General features: G+C 41.0%; 1 protein-coding gene across 8 annotated transcripts in view; it reads right to left on the bottom strand.

Moving 5' to 3' along the window:
* Positions 1 to 477: 477 nt before the first annotated feature.
* LOC131663753 (glutamate [NMDA] receptor subunit 1) overlaps positions 478 to 22,215 on the bottom strand; it is a 1,362,975-nt gene continuing 1,341,237 nt past the window's right edge. For all 8 annotated transcript variants that reach the window (XM_058934360.1, XM_058934403.1, XM_058934412.1 and 5 more), the window contains one exon: positions 478 to 1,188. In XM_058934360.1, the coding sequence (XP_058790343.1) occupies positions 976 to 1,188 (213 nt within the window). In that variant the 3' untranslated portion in view covers positions 478 to 975. The remainder of the gene's footprint in view (positions 1,189 to 22,215) is intronic.

Genomic DNA, 22,215 nt, shown 5'->3' with positions numbered 1-22,215 from the left:
CTCCCTGAAAAGCTAACTTTTTTTTCATAAAATCCAATTTATTTATAATTATCTAAAACTGCGACCTTGTTAGTCTATGCAATGTAGAAAATTAATTAATAATAAAATTAATAAAATAAGAAAAACTGAATTTTATTATGGAATAAAATGCCGATTTACCCAGTACAGACAATATTAAAGCGGTCCGAGATAGACTCGCAGTATGCGCAGTCAATGTCATATTGGCTCCCATTTTTCTGAAAAGACCGAGAGAAAAAGAAAGAGAGAGAATGTAAGTCAGAGAGGGAAAGTGTAACAGTCATATTTTTCTAAACTAATTACGTCATAGATTTTTTTTCTTTTTTTATCCTAGTTTAAGTATAAAGAACATCAAACATTAACAAAATTAAATAAAGGAAATAGAGGAGAAAATTCCGGAGAAGCGCGATAGCTTCTACGCTTGAAAAAAAAGGGAAATGAACGAAAAGTGGTGGAGACAGTAGTTTATTCACCTATGCAACTTGAATAAAAAATAATAATTCTTGAATAAAATTTTTTAACCATGACATACCAGTGAGCAACGATTATAAAAGATCACCGCTTTTTTTCTGGTTATACATTACTGTATCACAAAAATTACATTATTATTTATTTAAACATACATAAGTAGAAATATAAATTATATATGTGTGCGTGCGTGTGTTTGTGTGTATGTGTGTATAACTGAAGAGAATTATATATTTTCAAAACTGTCAATGTTCCCAGATAAATTATTGTAAATTATTACTACTGTCTAAAATCATTAGTTCAACATTTGTCCTGAAATAATATGCTTTTGTCTTGCATCTCATTTCATAGTGAAAATTGAATATCCAAGACAATAAATTTAGATTTGTTAAAAGCAGCAAGATGTCAATCGGAATTGACCATAACACTGAATGTATCACCTAAATTAAATTATTTATGTATTATATAACAGGCGGACTAGATTTTCTCTCAAAATAATTTAGATTCAGAACTTGATTTGATTGATTCTAGATTATAAGCATTAGTTATTTTCAAATCATTGTCTCCTGGCCAAGCTTGTCCTGGAGATTGGATTATTTTAAGATTTTGTGTGTTTTCATCTACAGTGATCGATGAGCTATCATGGATACCATTAATATGTATACATCTTGTTTCGGATGATGATCTCATAGTTTTCCGCATCTGAAAAAGATATTATTATATAACTTTTGAATTGACAAAAAAGTTCATGAATAGAATAAATGTTTAATAGAGTCTGTTGTAGTTAACGTTAAACAAATTTCTTCTATACCATATGCGTAACCAAAATTATTATTTACATACTCAATTAAACTGCATGGAATTGAACTAACCACATGCAGTTGTGTCATCACATTATTTATTGATGTTAAACTGAACTAGCCATTAACTCGGGCTCATTATGAATTGTAATGCAATTTAACTAATCGTTGGAGACAGTAATAATGTTCAAGAGAGAGAGAGAGAGAGAGAGAGAGAGAGAGAGAGAGAAAATTTTGTCACAGATAGAAGGGAGAAATAATCTGGTAGACATAGTAAATTTAGCAATTAACAAAACAATATAATAACTTCACCAATATTTGAAAAATACACATACAAGCGCTTCAAATTATATTTTCAATTCTACGACATATAGAAAAAAAACTGGAAGCACAACATATTCTTCTTACCACCAGGATAACAGACTGTAGGACGATAATTATTGCAAAATCTTTAGCTTATCAGGCGATCGTATCAACTCATTAGACTATACGTTGATGTCCTTAAAGGTGGGGAATAGATGGCGTCGAAGGGCGATTTAGTTGCTAGTTAGTACATCTGAAAAAGGCTCTGATATCAGTTGCCAGATGATTGTCTTGCACCAAATGCCGAAAACTGCAAGTACCCTACACCCGATCTTTTCTAATGCTACTTTTTGACAAATCTCACTAGCACTCACGGGTGCCAGTGAGGTTTGTGCCCGCAATTACGGCCACTCAGTCCTAAACTCTCTCTCTCTCTCTCTCTCACTCTCTCTCTCTCTCTGACTCTCTCTCTCTCTCTCTCTCTCTCTCTCTCTCTCTCTCTCTCTCTCTCTCTCTATTTATATATATATATATATATATATATATTTGGTTACAGGGGATTCCTTAACGCGACATATGTAAGGACCCAAATCACAGAGTAAACTTTGAAGATCAATATCTCGTTTTGGAATATCGTCACTTACGATCGGTTTTTTCACTATATAGGTAGAGAATTCATCTATTCATCCAGAAACCATTTAGTACAACTAATAAACGGCGATGAAGACGCAATTGCATTTGATCTGATGTAGCTTGGCAAATATCCTCCAGCAAGAAGAGTAGTCGTGAATATATCCTTTATATATATTTGGTTACAGGGGATTCCTTAACGCGACATATGTAAGGACCCAACTCACAGAGTAAACTTTGAAGATCAATATCTCGTTTTGGAATATCGTCACTTACGATCGGTTTTTTTCACTATATAGGTAGAGAAAAGGAACTTATTTTTAAAGTTTGACAAAATCTAAAGAAAAGTAATTTTCAAGAGACAGTCCTTAAACATTTGGAAAAAGTTGTTAAATCTCCCTACAACTACCTTTTTAGGTTAAAAATGGCATGTATGCCTTATTACTTGTGTTAACTTCTTTTCAAATCAAACTTTATAAATGAGTAAACAGATAAAATATATATCTCTCACACTTTTGTTTTTATTTCTTCAGAGATTTTGCGATCAGACCAGTACTGCCTACATTCTCTCGCTTTTTCGTTATCTCTCTCGCCCCTCCCTACAAGTCTCAAAAAGCTAAATCCTGAGCGTAACCCCTGAACAAAAGACGTACCCTGAGCGTCGTCGGGTACGCACACATATGCGGATCACATCATGCGAGACTAGTTTTCTATTTTCTATCATATTCTCACTTACAAGTATAGCCTTTTTCCCGCTTCAGCTTCTCCGACTATCGATGCCGATCAAGATTATACCTGAAATAAAACCACATGCGGCAACGGCGAAGAGGAAGGCACGCGGAAGAGATAGAGAGAAAGAGATAGATAGATAGAATAAGCTTTATTAAGCCGTGGGGTATAACCCCGTAGGGAGAGAGAGAGAGAGAGAGAGAGAGAGAGAGAGAGAGAGAGAGAGAGAGAGAGAGGCGAACAGGGCGAGCGATCTCAACGATCACTTCACCTAACCCGTCACATATCTATAGTTACATAGGTTTTCCTTGATTTTCTGTTTACCTCCTATTCAATTAATTTGATATAAGATCAATTAATTTGATCTTATATCAAATTAATTGAATAGGAGGTAAACAGAAAAGATACGGGATCAGGGAAGACACGAAATCAGAGATACGGAATCATGAGTGATATAACGTGCAAGTACAACATGCGCATAATCCCACAAGTGAAAACTATAGTGCATGATTTCATGTGCGGGGTAAATATGGTCTCCATGATGGCGTGCCGTATTTCAAAAAGAGTGGGAATTTTTGTTGAAGACACGCGAAAATTTCAAACTCCATAGAATAAAAATCATGACCATATATATATTTTTTATATTATATTAATAATATTTATACATTAGCAAATCATTTATTAATAATATATTGAAACATTAGAGTTTTTTGGCGGTTACTGAATGGACCGGATGTGTGATATATGGAGTTGCGTTTGAAAGTGAAAAGAGAAAAATAAGGGAATAAGAAAGAAAAAGATAGTGATAAAAGAAAGCGGGACAAAGAGGGAAAAAGAGGAAAAAAGTAGAAAAAAGAAAGAAAGGAATAATAGGAAAAGAAAAAAATGATATAAGAAATCAAGAGAGAAAGAGAGAGAGAGAGAGAGAGAGAGAGACAGATTAGCAAAGAGAAGAAAAAAAATTAAGGCAGATGCACAGAAGCAGGGATGCACAGGGAAGGTGGGATAAAACCGAATATGGAGAAAGAAACATGACGCAAAGTAAAGGCGATGATGTAGAGAAGAGGAAAAGAGAATGTTTAAAGCAGAGTCAGGAAGAATAACGACAAGATAAAAAAAAAGGTTGAGAAAAGAGATATGCAACGAAATAAAATAAACCAGAAAAAAGCGAGATAGAAGCATAGCTGAGAAAGAAAAGAGGAGAGAAGTAAGAGGAAAGAGTAGATATAGATAAAGAATATGTAAAGTGGAGAGATGAAATAATAGAACAGGAAAAGGAAAAGCAGAAGTGAAAATGAGGGTAGCGCACAAGAAACAGAACAAGAAGATAAAGAAGGAGGTTAGATGTTTGAAAGAAGAACAATAAGATATAGGAAGAAGAAAAGGAGCGGAATAGTCGAAAGTAATACTAAAAGAAGTGATAAGTGAATTAAGAAATGCGAAAAAAGAGAGAAAAGAAGAGGTAAGATGAACGATGGCAGGCATGATGAAAAAGATGGAAGAAGAAGAAAAATAGAGAGATGAAAAGGGGAAAAAAGACATAAAAGAAATAAAGAGAACACAGGAGAGGAATTGAAAAGAGAGTGGAAACAGAAAAAGAAGAAAATAGGAGAACTAAGAAAGAAAGTAGAAAAAGAAGTGAGAGTGGAAGAAAAATGAATAGAAAAGATCCAAAAGAAAAGAAGAATTATAAAAGATGAATGTGGAAAAAGAGACGCGAAAAGAAAGTTGAGGTAGACCGTAAAAAGAAAAAAAAAGCGAAAAAATAGAATTTGCACCATAAAAAATGGAAAAAGAAAGTAGAAAAAATAACATCGTTATTACAGATACAATGACGTTTAGAGATACAGAAATAAAATGCAGAAGAATGGCTGAGAAAGAAATTAGAGATGGAAGAGGAGATAATATATCTAAGACAGATGGGAGACTAGCAAAGCAATGAGTAAGAAGGGAAACGAGTCAAGAGGAACAGGAATAAAAAGACGTGATTAATTAAATATCACTTTTGGGAGCAAAAAGAAGGGATAATAAGAAAAAAATACAAAGTAAGGGAGGACAAAGTATAAATAAACTAGAACTAGACATAGGAACAAATAAGGATAAAAGAAGAAGTAAGGATAAAAGCTAGAGAGTTGAAAGAAAAAGGAATGAAAGGTAAAGTAATGGCACAATGGACTGAGAACAGAAAAAAGAAATAAGGATGGAGTAAAAAAGAAAAGAAACTAATAAATAGGGGGAGTAAATAACTTTCGGAGGTAAAAATAATTAAGGGAAGGGAAGGAGAAAGAGAAGAGAGAAAAGAAAAGAAGAGACCTAGAATACTATTTTGGAATATAGTTGAATTAGAAAGCCTAGAATAAAAGAACTGAAAATATATATGAGAATATGAAATAGTAGATCCGACGAAAATATAGGTGAGAAGAGGAAAAGCGAAGAAAAAAATTGATAGACACCGGATAAATTATAAATTAGAACGGAGAGACTCGATAAGGGAGGAAGAAAGAGGGAGAGAAATAGGAGTCATATTTTCATTTACAAACAGAAAAATGAACTTAAATCTGAAATGGAAAGTAGAAAAAACGGAAGAGATGATTGTAACGAAAGTAGAATTGGTAAAGATAAAATTGGTTATAGCAGTGGTATATATGAGATACAGAAAGATAAAAAGCTATAAGTTGTTAAAAAAAGTGGCGGAAGACAACCGGGAGAGAAGAGTAATAATAGCAGAAGATTTCAATGCAAGGATGGAAAAAGAAGGGAGAGTATAGGAATAGGAAAAGAATACCGATGAGGTAAAAGCAAAAAATAAACCGAATAGTAAGGGGAAAGAAAAGCTGAAATGGATAAGGGATGTAGAACTGAAGATAATAAACGGAAGGAAATATGATATGGAGAGTTCACATATATGATTCGCGTCTGAGACACCGAAACAATGAAACATGTTTATTTACGCACCTAACTAATAGTCCACTTATACTGTTCAGTAATATTCTCTTCTAATGTATATAATTTATGTACTTCGTGAACCTTAATACAGTGGTGCAATTTTATTGTACAACTACCAAGACTTGTACTCTTAAGCTGTAATTGCAGAACTCATATCTTGAAATAGCGTGGAATAACGGTGACAAGATTACAGAACTACCCATCGATTCTTCTTACTTACAGCAAACCAACACATACGAGGTCTGTTCAAAAAGTATCGCGAATTTTTAATTTTCGCGGTCTACGAAAATTGGATTTTTGATTTTTTTGTAGCGTTATGTTGGTACTCATGTCCCTTACTTATGCTGAAAAGGTCGGCCATTTTGAATGTTTAGTTAATTTTTGACAGCTGTTTTGCTTGGATGTGTTTTGGCTCGACTTCAATTTTTGTCTATCAAAGAATCTCTATCAAATTTTGTGTGAAAAACAAAATAAAATGCGCGAACGCATTCCGAATGTTGACTGTGGCATATGGTGAAGCTACCTTGGAACAAAGCAACATTTATCGGTGGTACAAAATGTTCTCAGAGGGCCAAGAAGATGTGAACGACGGACAACGTGCCGGACGCCCGAGCACGTCAACAACAGACGAAAACATTGACAAAGTGAAGAAAATAGTATTAGCCAATCGTCGATCACCATTAGAGCAGTTTCTGAGGATCTAAACATATCGATTGGCTCATGCTATTCGATTTTAACCAATGATTTGGGCATGAATCTGGTCGGCGCGAAATTGGTGCCAAAACTGCTCAATTTCGACCAAAAACAGCATCGCGTTAACATTGCTCAGGAGATGTTGCACTCGGTCTGTGACGACCCAAATGTGCCCCAGAGGATCATAACTGGTGATGAATCATGGGTTTATGATTATGAAGTGAAAACTAAAGCTCAATCATCTCAATGGAAGCTGCCGCATAAACCAAGACCGAAAAAAGCGTGCCAAGTTCGGTCGAACATGAAGGTTTTGCTCACAGTTTTCTTCGATTACAGGGGCGTGGTGAATCGTGCGTTCTTGCTACAGAGCAGTACAGTCAATAAGGAATATTACCTGCAAGTTATGCGCAATTTGCGCGAAGCAATCTGCCAGAAACGTTCAGATTTGTGGAAGAACAAAAACTAGCTTTTGCACCATTGTGACACTAATGATTAAAATCTAACGCGTTTTGGGGAACGGTAATTCCCACGATCCATGCGAGGGCCCGTACCCAAGTGCCGTATCACAAATTATTTTAAAGGGGAAGGTAAGGGAGGCTCTTCCGCTCCTCTGAACGATGACGATGGACCTCGTCACTAAATTGGCGTTTTGGGCTTCGGATTGAGAGGAGAGAAATAACGGGCGTACACAATAATCACTCCCGATAACCGTTAACAATATTTATTCTCTACGTTTAACAATAAAAGAGCAACGACGCGAGTTCATGCGTCGTCCTCAACGGCCACGTGCCTGCGCTCGTGCGGACAATCGCACGGAGGCACGGTACAATAATTTGAGAGGATTACAAAGGAGGGACCCGTTTTCTGATCGTAAAATTCGCCGTGCTCGCGGAAGATCGCGAGCACTTCGCTGACGCGTCGCGCATCCTCGAATAGAGAGAGAAAGAGAGAGAACGAGAGACGACCTGACCTGGTGAAAGCTGCTGGCAGGAATCACTGCTAGTACTGCTGGCAGGAATTGCTGCTAGTGCTGCTGGCAGGAAATGCTGCTAATTCCGCTGCAGGCAAGAAATACTGCAAAGACTGCTGGCAGGCTTGTGGCAGACTCGGATGGATTCCTCGATGCTCCAAGGGTCGTTGAAAATCCTCTCCGTGCTTTAATCTGCTCTTCGTCCTCTGCTTTCTTTGTCTTGACCTAACTGATTTGCGATCTCTTACGTACGCCGTCAAAATGATCCAATTAGGGGATCGTTCGCGCGTCGGCTCGAGCAACGTCGGCGGCTTCGCTCTCGTGAGCGGATTACCGCGGGTCACTCGCGCTCGCTCACTCTCCACTCGCGACGCGTCAATCTCTCTCTCTTCTTCTTACCGTAGCCACTCTCGCTCTAATTGGCTCCCAATGACGATGCTCGGCTCAGGTTTTGGCCCTGAAATAAAGCAGTGTGAGCATCGATATTGATTCGTAATTTTCAAACGCTCGCCAAGGCAACAGCGAAGGATCGAGGCTGCGAGAGAGAGAGCGAGCCAGACAGTGCCGGCTATTCTAGCCAGGGCCCCATCACAGCCCCTCCCCCCACCCCAAGTCATCGATCTCTCCCAACGAACGACTGACGATCATCTCGCTCCTCTCCGCGAGTGCCCAAAACGAACGTTCGCTCATAAAAAAAAGGACAGAATAATAGGTACGAAAGGGTTTTTCACCTTATCTGCACGCGCCAAAGCTACGCGTACTTCGGTCCCCATTCAATCCTTACATGTATACATCACGAGAATAATCAAAACAATAAAATAAATAAAAGTCTAGCAAACTACACTTTACTCACAAACGTCAAACTACACATGATCCTGGGAGAGCCCTGCTTCCGGGTCGCCAGAGCTCGGGGTTAACTCGGCGGAGGGCGGATCGATCACCATTTCCTGTGATTCCAAGACGGGAGGAGTACGGCGGCAAGCCACCTCCTCATCCCTGTGGTTAGAGCTAGAGGCCCAATGCTCTTCTCAAGCATCGATCCTCATCCGCTCCACAAGAGGGTCGCCTTCAGCCACTTCTTCATGCCGAGCGGCTAACGCTCGAGCAGCTTCTATCCGAGCCCGCTTCTTTTTACCTCCCCGACGCACCTTCTTTCGCCTTTCAGGCGCTGCGTCGGTTCCGGCCATCCCTTGAGTCGAGGTCGCCGGTACCGCGTTCGCCAGAGAGACTCTAAGATCGCTCGAGGTTGGAGAGCGTCGGGTATACCAGGCAAATGTACTGGCGGAATGCCCGAACTACGAGCCGCCTGCACTCGAGCCATAATGTGCGCTCTGAATGCATTTGCACATCGCTCGCAATTATTCACAGACACATCATAGTGTCCACAATTGCGGCAAAATATTCGCGGGTTGGCCACTTCTGGACACCGCGACCGCGGATGAGAACCGGCTTTGAGATTAAAACAGAAATACGGCCCCACATCCCTCTCCGCCTCGAATGGTACCGGGGCCAAACCACGCAGAAAGGTACCTGTTACCCTTCGCATCCATCCAAGGCTGCGGTCCCTGCGGTGCTACAGTACGAGTCGAGGATTGGGGCATGGAAGCCCACGAAATCCCGCTCGCCCGGTACGCACAGGTGCACACGGCCTGCTCTCGATTTCTCGCTGGGGTTTCCTCCATAGGTCTTTCACGCTCCGGGCTTTTCGCCGGTGCAAAAGAAGTCCAACTTTTTCAAGTTTATCTCTAGGTCTACCTCCACTAACCTATGCAACATTCGACCTGACCAAGCCATGTGATCCTTGAAACTCGTACTCACTACTAATAAATCATCCATATACCAAAATACATTCGGCGAGTACTGCAAGCCAAAATAAGGGTCCATAAATCGCATAAACGTTGCAGGGACATTCACTAGACCGAACGGCATTCTCTCGAAAGCTCGTTGGTTAACCATTATTTAAAGGTGGACAAGTGAGGTGCACTCGCTCATAGCTATTGAGGCGGGAAAGGGGAATAGACAAAGAAATGAAAGTGGTTAATGAATTATACACACAAAACACAAATTCGCATTTTAACAAATCTAATTAAATCAAATCAGAGTTAAATTACACTCAAACTTGGCAATACCGCACATTAACAAATCGCATAAAAATAAGGCGCATTACACAAACTTTTAATCTGATAAACACAATGACATTCTTAACACCTATTACAAATGAGAACAAATTAACTAACTAATCGCGCTTACTAATCTATACAAAACAACGCGCTTCGCCCGGCAGATGATCGCCTTGACGATGAACCGACTTAGGCTACATAGCTAAAAGAGCAAGTCGCCCGGCGAGGGATCGCCTGGACGATTTCTCTTCGAGCGATTTATTACCCGACCGTAATTAGGGCAGGCAGCCGGTGTGTGCACGCCTTGCTGTCTACCTAATATTTAAATTTACGCACAGTGCCGTCGTTAAAGAGAGAGAGAAAAAGAGAAATTAAATTGCGAACTTGACCTTTGATGCTGGAACGGGAGTCCTGGCTGCGCCCTGCGCACGATGTTGCAGGTCGTCGATGGGCAACTCCTGACCTTCTAAGTAGCGTCCCGAGCAGATGCAGGAATAAGTCGTTTTCTCCTCTCGGTTTTGTTCTCGGCCCTTTGTCCTCGGCTGCACTTTTGACTTTTTCACCACTGGCCGTCTACCGTCTTGCTTCGATCGACTCGGAAAACCTTCTGACTTTGCCCTCGACTTACTGCCGTCTGTGTCGCTCGTTTTTCCTCGCTATCTACAGCTTCTTTGTCGTTCGTTTTCTCTCCCCACTTGACCTACTTATTAGGCGGCGCGCGACCAATGCGCTAATTGGTTCGAAACGCGCGCCTGCCTAATCTTGCATAGGGCACGCACGCCCCCGACTATTTCTCTCTCTCTCTCTCTCTCTAACATTTCTATACTCTCGTCAGCGTAACAGCTTCGGGCCTGTTCGGCCCCGCTCGGAAATCTCCGTCAGCTGAAACAGAGACCATTCATTAGACGCATTCTTAAATACGCCTAACGTTGGTCACCGTGCCTTGCCGAGAAAGGGGGGGGGGGGCAACTTTATTGAAGGTGCCTTATTACTTTATTATTACTTTATTGACTTTATTTGACTTTATTTGGCTTCATTTGAGTTTGTTGTCAAATATTAAATCTTTTTTGTCGACGATTACTCTGGCGGTCTTAAAAGTCTTACTGAACTTAATAATATCAAATTTATTTTAAAGATTTCTGGCAATAGAGTATATGTATTTCTAAGTCACGCTAACTTAGTAGAAAATTTATCGGATAACATTTTTTCTATTAATGGTACGGAGCTCGAGATCAAGCCTCTCAATGAAAAAAATAAACGAGTTGTAATATTTAATGGATACCATGTTACTTCACATTACTCTTTAATCCAAACTCTAATAAAAAGAGGAATCTACCCTGTTTCAGGCATTAGCTATATAAGGGTAGGATTAAATAAACCACACATTAAATTAGAAAATCGCACATTCTGTCTTTGCCGAGGCAAGTCTGTATAAATAATAAGATGAAAAGCTACTTCCTGACTATATTCAAATAGTCTACAAGAAAACTACATACTAGATTTGTTTTAGTACTGATTCAATACGCTGCTTTGTATGCAAACAACGTGGCCACACTGCTACACTTTGTCCGATTTTACTTTCTTTCTCAACACAGCCAACCACTCAAGCTGGATCTCCTACTGACAGCAAACTCTTAAGCTTTAAATGAATCTCTGCTTATAACTCCGACATCGGCTCAGAAAAGAACCCTTCCTTCTTCTACATCATCTTCATCTACTAACTCACAGCAAAAAATTAATGTTTCTTTTTGAGATTCTCCTAATAGTGAAGTTGCCAACACTAATAATTCCAAATCTGAGAAGCCTTTTAAGCATTCATCTCAACGCCAATCTAATCTTAAATATGACGAATAGTTATAATTAAAGAAAGTCGATTTTGAACTTGTTAAAGGTACTTAGGACTTGAATGATTTTCCCATCTTCATAAATACCCTTAGAACGCAAAATATTTATCGTAAAATATCTTTTAACATAAAATCAGTTAGAATAAACTGGGCTTAAATTTGCAATAGCCTCAAAGATAGTTTCGACAGACTCCTCATCTCTGAATATTTCATCTCTCCAACCAATGTAAAATACAATATCTTTATCAAAATTGTAACTAAGGTTACTGTAAACAACTCACTTATGAAAAAGATGGTAATCAATTCCATCGCAAGGTGGTCAAATGGTGGGATGCAGAATGCGACGAGTTAAAAAGAATTATAACAGTCGCTTTCAAACCTTGATGCTTTAATAAGACACTTGATGACTTTGTTTCTTATAAAAAATATTCCGCACATGTAACTAAATTATTTTAAAAAAGATCCTAATATAGAGATTTTATCAGCAAAATCAGTTTTGAGAGTAATATTAGTTCTAAAAAATATATAGACCAAAGTTGAACTTAACCATTTATCTAAAAAATATTCATATTAAATCTAAAATTGTTCTCACGCTTGCCCAAATTAGCCCTTGGTATACTTGGTACATTTATCCCAATGATTTGCCCGTTTGCGATGAAAATGAATTTCTCAGTGCTTCCTTTAACTTCACGGAGTTTAATGTAGCTCTCAAAAGCAACAACAGCAAATCGTCTTCCGGGAGGGATGGTGTGGATTTTGACACTATTTCAAGACTGCCTCTTAAATACAACTTTGTACTTCTTGAATATAGGTGTACTATTTTATAATTATCGTATATTTCATTAAAATTTCATTGAGAGATTTCCTGTTTCAACTCTATCAGTTGGAAATATTAAATAGTTAGAAATTTTTCAATGTTGACTAGTTTTGTGGTTTGTTTCTTATTTATTCATTCTTTATATTTTTGCAATAATTATTAATTTCTTGCACAATGTTTTTTCTATTGTATTAACACTTTTTTAATTCATTCCCATAATTATTGCAGTGTTATTATTTTTAATTGTCATAATTTTTTAAAATTATTTTGTCTTTTCTCTTACTACATTTATTACATTTATATTATCATTACTATTTTTTTTTTCTACCATCCATTTATTACATTTATATTATCATTAATATTTGTCTTTTTTACCATTAGTTTTGGTACTCGTTTGTTTTTAGTTCTTGTTTTGTAATTATTTCTGCAAATCGACCTTGTTTGAAATCGTTGATGGTATAATTATTTGTCATTCTTTTTTAGTAATATAAATATAGGCTTCCTTTGATTTTATATACGAGTATTAGCGTACACCTTATACGAGGTGTGTTCAAAAAGTAAGGTGACTTTTCAAATTTCACGGGCAACGTACTTTCGATTATCGAAGTTTTTGTTTTGTTATGTTGGTACACTCTTCCCGAACATCTGTACCAAGTTTCAAGTGTATAGCATTTTTTGTTTGGTTGTGAGAGGCGTAAAGGTTATAAGTGTTTTGCGTGCTCGGCGATTTCTTGCTATCGAAAAATATGGATCAAAGGATTTGCATCAAATTTCGTGTAAAAAATAAAATAAAGTCCTCCGAAACACTTGAAATGTTGACGGTGACATACGGTGAAACTGTTCTGAGTAAAAAAAATGTTTACAAGTGGTACAAACTCTTCCAAGATGGCCGGGAAGATGCCAATGACGAGCCTCGCTCTGGATGCCCAAGCACGTCAACAACTGATGAAAACGTTCAAGCAGTGAAGAAAATTGTTCTGGAAAATCGTCGAATCACTATCAGAGAAGTTGCTGAGGATGTTGGTATATCGCTTGGCTCGTGCCATGAAATTTTTTCTAACGTTTTGGGCATGAGACGTGTGTCAACGAAGTTTGTTCCGAAATTGCTAAATTTTGACCAAAAGAACCGTCACATGAGCATCGCTCAAGAACTGTTGAATGACGTCAACGACGACCCAGATTTACTCAAAAGGGTCATAACTAGTGACGAATCATGGGTATATGGTTATGATATCGAAACCAAAGTCCAATCATCCCAATGGAAGAGCCCAGATGAGCCAAGACCGAAAAAAGCACGCCAAGTTCAATCAAATGTCAAAGTTTTGCTCACTGTTTTCTTCGATTACCATGGCGTGGTGCATCAGGAGTTCTTACGATATGGACGTACGGTCAATAAACAGTATTATCTTGAAGTTATGCGCCGTTTGCGAGAAGGAATACGAAGAAAACGCCCAGAATTGTGGAAAAACAATTTATGGCTTTTGCATCACGATAATGCCCCTGCTCACTCATCTTTGCTTGTGAGAGATTTTTTGGCCAAAAACAACATCACAATCATACCTCAGCCACCATATTCACCGGATTTGGCCCCATGTGACTTTTTCTTGTTCCCAAAACTAAAGAGACCTATGAAAGGACGGAGATTTGCAACGATTGAAGAGATAAAGACTGCATTGCTGGAAGAGCTCAAGGCTATACCGAAAAGTGCTTATGAAAAGTGCTTTGAGGATTAGAAAAATCGTTGGCATAAGTGTATTGTATCTGAGGGGGATTACTTTGAAGGGGACAACATAAATATTGATAAATAAATAAATATTTTTTCTTAAAAATACAAAGTCACCTTACTTTTTGAACACACCTCGTATATGTATGAGAGTATGTTTTATACTAGGTTTAGCGCTGCCTGCTTGCTGTTACCGCTCCACTTTACCATAGACGTAGAGTGTTCAACAGCTCTTTGTATACTAGTTAATAAAGAAACCTATATTCTAATTTTCCTGTGTTTTTCTCTCTGTGTTTTCTAACAAGTAACTAATTTGATATTTCATTTTTATCTTGAGCCTCTTTTAATAGTTATTTAAGTGAATTATATTATATATTTTAAGCGTGTGACACTATTCTTTAAGTTTAACGCGTTTTGGGGAAATAGAATTCCCACGAGCCATGCAAGGGCCCGTGCCCAAGCGCCGTATCACAAATTATTTAAAAAAGGGAAGGTAAGAGAGACTCTTTCGCTTCTCTGAACGGTGATGATGGGCCTCGTCACTAAATTGGCGTTTTGGACTTTGGATTCAGAGGAAGAGAGTGACGGGCGCACACAATGATCACTCACGATAACCGTTAACAATATTTATTCCTTAACTTTTAAGTCATCCTCTGCAGCCGCGTGCCTGCGCTCATGCGGCCAATAATTTGAGAGGGACTCGTTTTCTTCGACGATTTTGCCGTGCTCGCGGAAGATCGAATGGATTCCACGATGCCTCAGGTGTCGATGGAAATCCTCTCGGGTCTGTACTCTGCTCGGTGTCGTCTAGCTCCTTTGTTTCAGCTTGACTATTCGGTTTTCTCTCGCGTGCGCATGCTTGGCCGTCAAATCGATCCTTCTATCTCAAGATCTCGGCTCGAACTCTCTTCCCAACCGTTCGCGCGCCGGTTTGAGCAACGCCGATGGCTTCGCTCTCGCGATCGGATCGCCGCGGGTCGCTTGCGCTCGATTACTCTCTAGTCGCAACGCGTCAATCTCTCTCTCTTCTTCTTGCCGCAGCTGCTCTCGCTCCTAATTGGCTCCCAATTACGATGCCCTGCTCAGGTAATGGCCCTGAAATAAAGCGGTGCGAGCATCGGTATCGGTTCGTAATTTCCAAACGCTCTCCAGGGTAACAGAGAAGGAGCGAGGCTGCGAGAGAGAGAGAGAGAGAGAGAGAGCCAGACAGGGTCGGCTTTTCTAGCCAGGGCCCCGTCACAAGCGATTTCATTTCGGTATTATCTTCGTACATTATTTTATTATAACCATTTTCTGTTTTTTGCATTCTATTATTTATTATCTTTTAATTTATTCTTGATTGTTTTTTTTTGAGTTATGCTATAAAATGTTACACTGTTTCACTTAAAAATCCATATAACAAACCTATTGACAAAATTATATTAGGATGTTCGTAGCACATAATGAAAAAATTGTTTACTTATAAAATAGAAGTTCTCTTATTATATTTTTTAACAATTTCTCTAGTATATAATAGATTCTGCATGCCATACATACTATTGTAATTTAATATTTGGATGACATTTATAATTCTTATTTAGCGAGACATCAGCAAGCTCCCCAACATCATGCTATAAACTTACGAACATATTGTAACGGTGAGTTAAATGAATAATATATTTAATACGGTTAAAGTTTGTTCGAGCACATGCGTTTGAAAACAAACGCGAAAGCACGAAACAGAGTAAAAAGATGAATCAATATTCAATTACATTTCATACTGTGAATGGAGAGTAGTAGTCAGATGACTAGACGAATATAAAGCGTGACTCGATGTAAGATAAAAAAGGTGTCGATGTATTCTATTTATCTGACGACAAAAAATATTATTTGATAGAGAGATTTGGATGCTCGAAAATATATACGAAAATGTCAAAAAGCCGGTGCACATGTTTATGGCAACTAGTAAGAGAGGAAAAGAAACGAATTCGAACTACTATCAGATGCGATGCTTGCAAAACAAAGAAATCGGTCGCCAAAAGAAATTAATTTCCGTCTATCTAATATTCGACATCGTTGATGCAAATAACAATATGTGAGCAAGCTACCACGCACAGATGAGTGTGAGCACAAAGAATCCTGTACCCTGCTAGGCAATAACTTCAGCCCGCTAAATCCCAAGTACTTTAATTCAAGATCCCTGGACCCTGCATAACATGAAATAATTCCCTTACCATCACGCATTCATTACGTATTTTTTGCATCATTTCCAAACGATCTAAGTTACTTTGCAGAATAATATATTTATCTTGCTATGCGGTTATCTTACTAGGACGGTCTATGCGACTATGACTGCGCACACCAAGTCCTCGCTTAAAGTTTTTACTATTGCATAGATTGTATTAGTAAGAAACACTTAAAACATCACAAATAGCTAGTTATGAAAGTCTATGTTGCCGTAATGCAATAATAGCAGATCTTTTGTTTGTTCAATGTCTAGCCTTCCGACCCACTATATTGTTCGACTTGATCATCATTAACGCTCATATATATATGTGTGTGTATGTATGAATATATATATATGTACATATGGTGCATTCTTTGTTAGAAAGGTCTATCATTTCTATTCAAAAATCAAAGGCTCTAAAAAATTCATGTCCTGGCTTAAAATATCTATTTTTTATTAGGGAGTGATTTTTTCAAAAAATTCAAAATGGTGGGCTAGTACAGTGTCAATAATATATCGATATCACTAAGGAATAACAGTTAAATGTTTTTAAAACTTGTAAGGGCACAGGAAAAATTAGTGACAAAGGTTATTTATATGTATTTTTTCCCACTAAACACGAACACATCATTAGTTTTGGCCTATGGGGCCACCTTTCGTCCACAACCTTAAAATAATAGTCAAAAAATACAGTTTTACGTGGCTGAGACTCAAAATAATGTACTAAAAAAGCTTATAATCATTCTTCGGTTGTTTTTATCAGAGGAATACTGAGTTCTCAGTTTGAACGTTGACTAAAAGCTTATTTTCAAGATCATTTCAAGGGCAGCTGTTCAAGGTCAAATTGTTTGAATTTGCCACTACTCCATATACAGTGCCGCTCACGCACTTTTACCCCCCCACGGGTAAAATCAGTCTAACTTCAAAGTTTTATATCTCTGGTAGAAATTAACGTACAGAGACGCGCGTGGGTGCGTTTGAAAGGTCTTTCAGAGAGCTTTCAAATGATATGACTCACGGTTGCCATCGATTGTTTTTTTAAATTTTGCAACAATTATGCAAAATTGAAAATTCTGAAATTTTTTTATTATTTTTGATAATTAGCCAATTTTGGAAAAAAAATCGTACGAAAATTTGAAGTACACCATTTTTTAGCTATTACCAAGCCCTATCTGAATCACTCATCAAAAATTTATTTTCGTCAAATATGACGCGCGCACGGGCATTTTTTCCTGGAAGTGACAGTTTTTTTCAACATTTTTTATCTCCGTCAAATTGTAACAATCGAAAAAAATTTATCGGAGAAAAAATGTTTGTTTTTTCACGTAGAATACTGCAATAATTTTTTTTTCGGTTTTTCGAAAAATGTTTTTTTTCGGTTTTTTTCAATTTTTTTTTCTCACAGTCGGTACGCTAAAAAGATGAGAAACCACAAAAAAAAATTTTTTTCCACCCATTCAATAATACTACATAACAAGTATCGTAAATTACATAAAAAAAAAAATCTTTTTTTTTCGACCTTGAAAAATAATTTTATCAATAAATAAATGAAATAGCAACAAATGTGAAGTCAGAAAATATTTTTAATGTACACAAAGCAATAACTACGTATTATAAATTCACATAATAATATTTACATAGACTAAATACTTCAATTATCAAAATAGCACCGATATAATTGGATTAACGCGTCTTAATTTCTTTCAATCTTAATAATGTTGGAATACGTAAATACATTTCATAATGCTTCAATATCAAGTAACAATATTAAACGTTCAATTAATAAATACAGGAGACGGCGACCGAATCATAGAGTACGCTAGCAGAGTCCTTAATCCGGCTGAGCAAAACTACTCAGCTACGGAGCGCGAATGCTTGGCGGTCGTGTGGGCCATCCAAAAATTTCGCCCATACATAGAAGCCTACCCGTTCAGGGTGGTAACTGATCACAATAGCCTGAAATGGCTATACAACCTGAAGAATCCAATCGGACGTCTCGCCCGATGGGCCTTACAACTTCAAGGCCATACTTTCGAGATCGAATATCGAAAGGGGGCGGACAATGTATTGCCCGACGCCTTATCACGCGCTTTCGAGCCCACGAGGGCAGAGGTTGGCTCGATGAACCAGCCGAAGCCAAGGGACAGCGCCTGGTACACGGATCAATTCCGACGCGTCGAGAGCCAACCAGAACAATACCCGAATTGGAAAGTTGTCGGCCGGGTGATGTATCACCGAAAGCCGAATTACGATCATCAAGGAGGAGACGGATATGGCGACGAATGGAAACTCGTCGTGCCCCCGGAAGAACGCAAAGCGGTGCTGTTCGAAAATCATGACCTAGAGACGGCAGGACACTTAGGACGCGAGAAGACCTTCGCCCGCGTCGCCCAGTCCTATTACTGGCCGAGAATGTACACGGATGTGAAGGGATACGTCCGAAAGTGCCAAGTCTGCCAACAGTGCAAGGTCGAGCAGCGACCACCGCGCGGGCTCATGCAGGACCGAACATGGTCTATGCCTTGGCAAGTGGTCGCGGGCGACATCGCCGGACCCTTTCCGAAGAGCCCACGAGGGCACGAATACGTCCTGGTATTCATCGACGTATTCACACGATGGATCGAATGTATACCCATACGTAGTGCTAACGGCAAGACGATCGTGAAGTAACTTAGGGAACGAATAATCCTACGTTTCGGCACGCCGAAGATCTTCTTGTCCGACAACGGCACCGAGTTCCGTAATCAGTTGGTGGATGGGTACCTGAGAGATCAGGGGATAAAACGGACCTTCACCCCAACCTATACCCCGCAGGCTAACCCTACGGAAAGGGTTAACCGTACCTTGAAGACGATGATAACGTCGTATCTGCAGGGGAATCATAGGGAATGGGACCGAGCGCTACCCGAACTCATGTTCGCGTTGAATACGGCCATCCATAGTTCCACCGGGGTTAGTCCGGCCATGCTCAATTACGGCAGGCAACCGGGAGCCCCGAATACTCTCCGGAAACGGATGGACGAGCTCGCCGAGCAAGAGGAGAGTTTACTTCGAATCAGACAATGGAACGAGCACATGCAGAATAGCCGTTCCGCCGTTCAGCAAGCTCACGAGAGCGCCTCGGATGAGTCCCTGAGGCAGTCTAAGTACTACAACGCCAAACACAGGGACCACAGGTTTAAAGAAGGTGATTGGGTGTGGAAAAAGAATCGCGTACTGTCCTGCGCGGCGCAGGGCGTTTCCGCGAAACTAGCACCCAAATTCATCGGCCCCTTTATCGTCACGAAGGTACTCGGTGCCAACTCATATCGCCTCGCCAACCAACAGGAGGAGGTCACGGAGCTAATACATGCGAAGGACCTTAAACCCTATTATAGACGAGATGACGATATACCGGAAAATGGGACCCGAACACGAGACGACGACGAGACCGCTACCGCCGAGGGAACCGAGGCGATGAACGTCCCGCCTAACGCGAGCGATACATCGGTACACGGAAACAGGAGCGCCGACACTTCAGATAATACACTCCGAAATGACGACGCGACAATTCCGAACTCACCTCGCCGTACTCGCCGTAATCCCCCCAGCCGAGTCCCGCTAGATATCCCTCCTACTAACCCAACGAACCCTGGGAGACCGACGCCAAGGACCCCACCTTCGACTCCGGCGACGAAGGCCCTGGGCAGCCAAACAGGCGCCCACCTTCGATATCCAAAGTTATTTCAGGATACTAACTCGCTGGACATTTACAGGATGCAGATTACACTCGAACAGTTCGAGCAAGCGGCAGCCGCCCTCATCGGCTTGGACTTAGGTCCCGCCGTCGAGGGGGTGGTTCATGCCGCACTCCACCTGCTCGCCGAGAAGAAGGAGGAAGAGGAGCGAGCACGGGTGCGAGCTCACGAGAGCTCGTCATCCGTGCTCATAGAAGAGCTCCCGATGGAGGAAACCTCCACGACGCCGACAACAACACCCGGCAGGTGGCGCGGCGTCGTCGCGCCACCGTCTGGACCCCCAACGGGACCCATCCCCATGAGGGCCCCGACAGCATCAGTGGGCACCCAAACAGAAGAGGGTGCCCCCGACGCGACCTGGCCCCCCAGGTTCCCGAGCCAGACACCACCCTCTGGCAAAAGGACCTGGGAGGAAATAGTCGAGGGGTTGAGGGAGGTCGAGCGAGGCTGGACGATCCTCAACGCCCTCCAACGGGCTGTGTACGCCGAGTACGATGCGTACACAGCCGCGGGACACCACCCGGATGACCTTGATCATTGGGAGAAAGTGGTGTCCCGCCGTCGCCAGTTCGCGTCGGCCCTAAGGGAGGTCCAGCAGCGCCTCCGCCAGGCCATCGAGGGCCCGGCGAGTGGCAATACCACCAGCCTCCCCCAGTCTCCGATCATCGGAGCCAGGACAACGGCTCCGGGAACCAGGTCGGGGAGTACTTCGCACCAGGGTCCGCAAAAGTGCGGGGTAAACCTGGTGGTAAATGTGGACGGGAGCCAGGGCGGTCAAGCAACGGGGCCCATCCACATTAATGTGGTTTTAGGCCCCGCGGGTGCGGACTCCACGGTCGAAAGACCATTGTGGTCCGCCCCGAACCGTAGGAACGGGTTGCCTCTGACCCCCAGAGAGCGAGGGCTCCCACGGGGCACCCTTTCCCGCGCTCAGTGGGAAGGGTGCAACGTATGCCACTACCCCGGGGTGACCCGCACGGACCGCTGCCCATGCGTGCGACAACACGCCGACCTGGTCCAAGAGAGGCTGGGGTGGGAGGCACGCGGCCGACCCCCGTTGGACGACCAGGGCCAGGAGTTACCACCGAGACCAGCCGGGTGATGATGCCCTGCCCCCGTGGGCAGGGCCACCGACATGTCGCCCTGCCGCCCAATAAATTATAAGTTTAACATCACTTGGACTACAACCCTTTATTATCCTTCCTCTTCTCCTCCTCGGAAAAGGCAGCGCTAATGGAATTATCGTCGAGGACCCTATAGCTCCAGACTGGAAGGGGGCTGTGACGGTAAACGTCAAATTAGCGCTGACCATTTAGCTTAATTGCTGCCTGTGAGGGCAGCACCTGCCGGGGGGGATAGAATAGGTAACGAAGGAATTCGGCACGCGAGCAGACGGAACGCGCGCGAACGAATTTGAACCAGTGAAGCATCGACCATCATAGTGTCCGTCCGCTTACGCTATCGTTTCCATCAATTCACGTGCCCTTGACATCTACACGCTTCGAAAATTAGCAGTAATTAGTGATCCGGGATTGCAGCCGCCAAGGAGCCATCCAACTACGAGCCAGAGGCCAGAACGAGAGAGAGAGAGAGTGTGTGAGGTTTCGCCGTCGAGGGCGAAACCAGTGTGTACGCGCATTCGCGACCCGCGAACAATAAAAACGACAAACAACTGTTCCGTGCTGTGCGAGGTATTCGTGTTGTTCTCCGATCGCCTGCAATTATAAGGTAAGCTGGCCAGCTTAATTTCGCGATCGCGATTATACGAATAATAATTTGATTCTAACATTCGATGCGTGCATGTAACGGCTCTAATAACAAAGAGCAGCGAGCGTACCGGCAAAGCGTGTTGTCGACGAGCGAGCGTGCATGTAAACAAATGCGCGGGCCGACCTTTTGTGAATTTTGAGGGATAATAAAAGATCCGATTTACATTACTAACAAGTGTTTTCATTGATTCTCTCATCTCACATAGCTTCCACTCAATTTAGTATAGGTTATCAATGATTATCGGTTGACTGACGCATACTTTCTCGTGCTCTCCCGGAATAGTAGTGAGCATTGACAATTTCGCGTATCCTTTTAATGTAATCGCGCGAATATAATAATTAAACGGTCTTACCCCGTTACAATACATACATATCCATACAATAATCAGAATAAATTAAACTTTTTTTCATCAAAATGTCCTCCTTTGTGCTTAATCACTGC

The sequence above is a fragment of the Phymastichus coffea genome, unplaced genomic scaffold (assembly GCF_024137745.1).
Source record: "Phymastichus coffea isolate CEN01 unplaced genomic scaffold, Cenicafe_Pcof_1.1 PCOF00002, whole genome shotgun sequence".
NCBI lineage: Eukaryota > Metazoa > Arthropoda > Insecta > Hymenoptera > Eulophidae > Phymastichus > Phymastichus coffea.
Note: the sequence above shows the minus strand (reverse complement) of the source record. Positions and strands in the feature narration are given on the sequence as shown.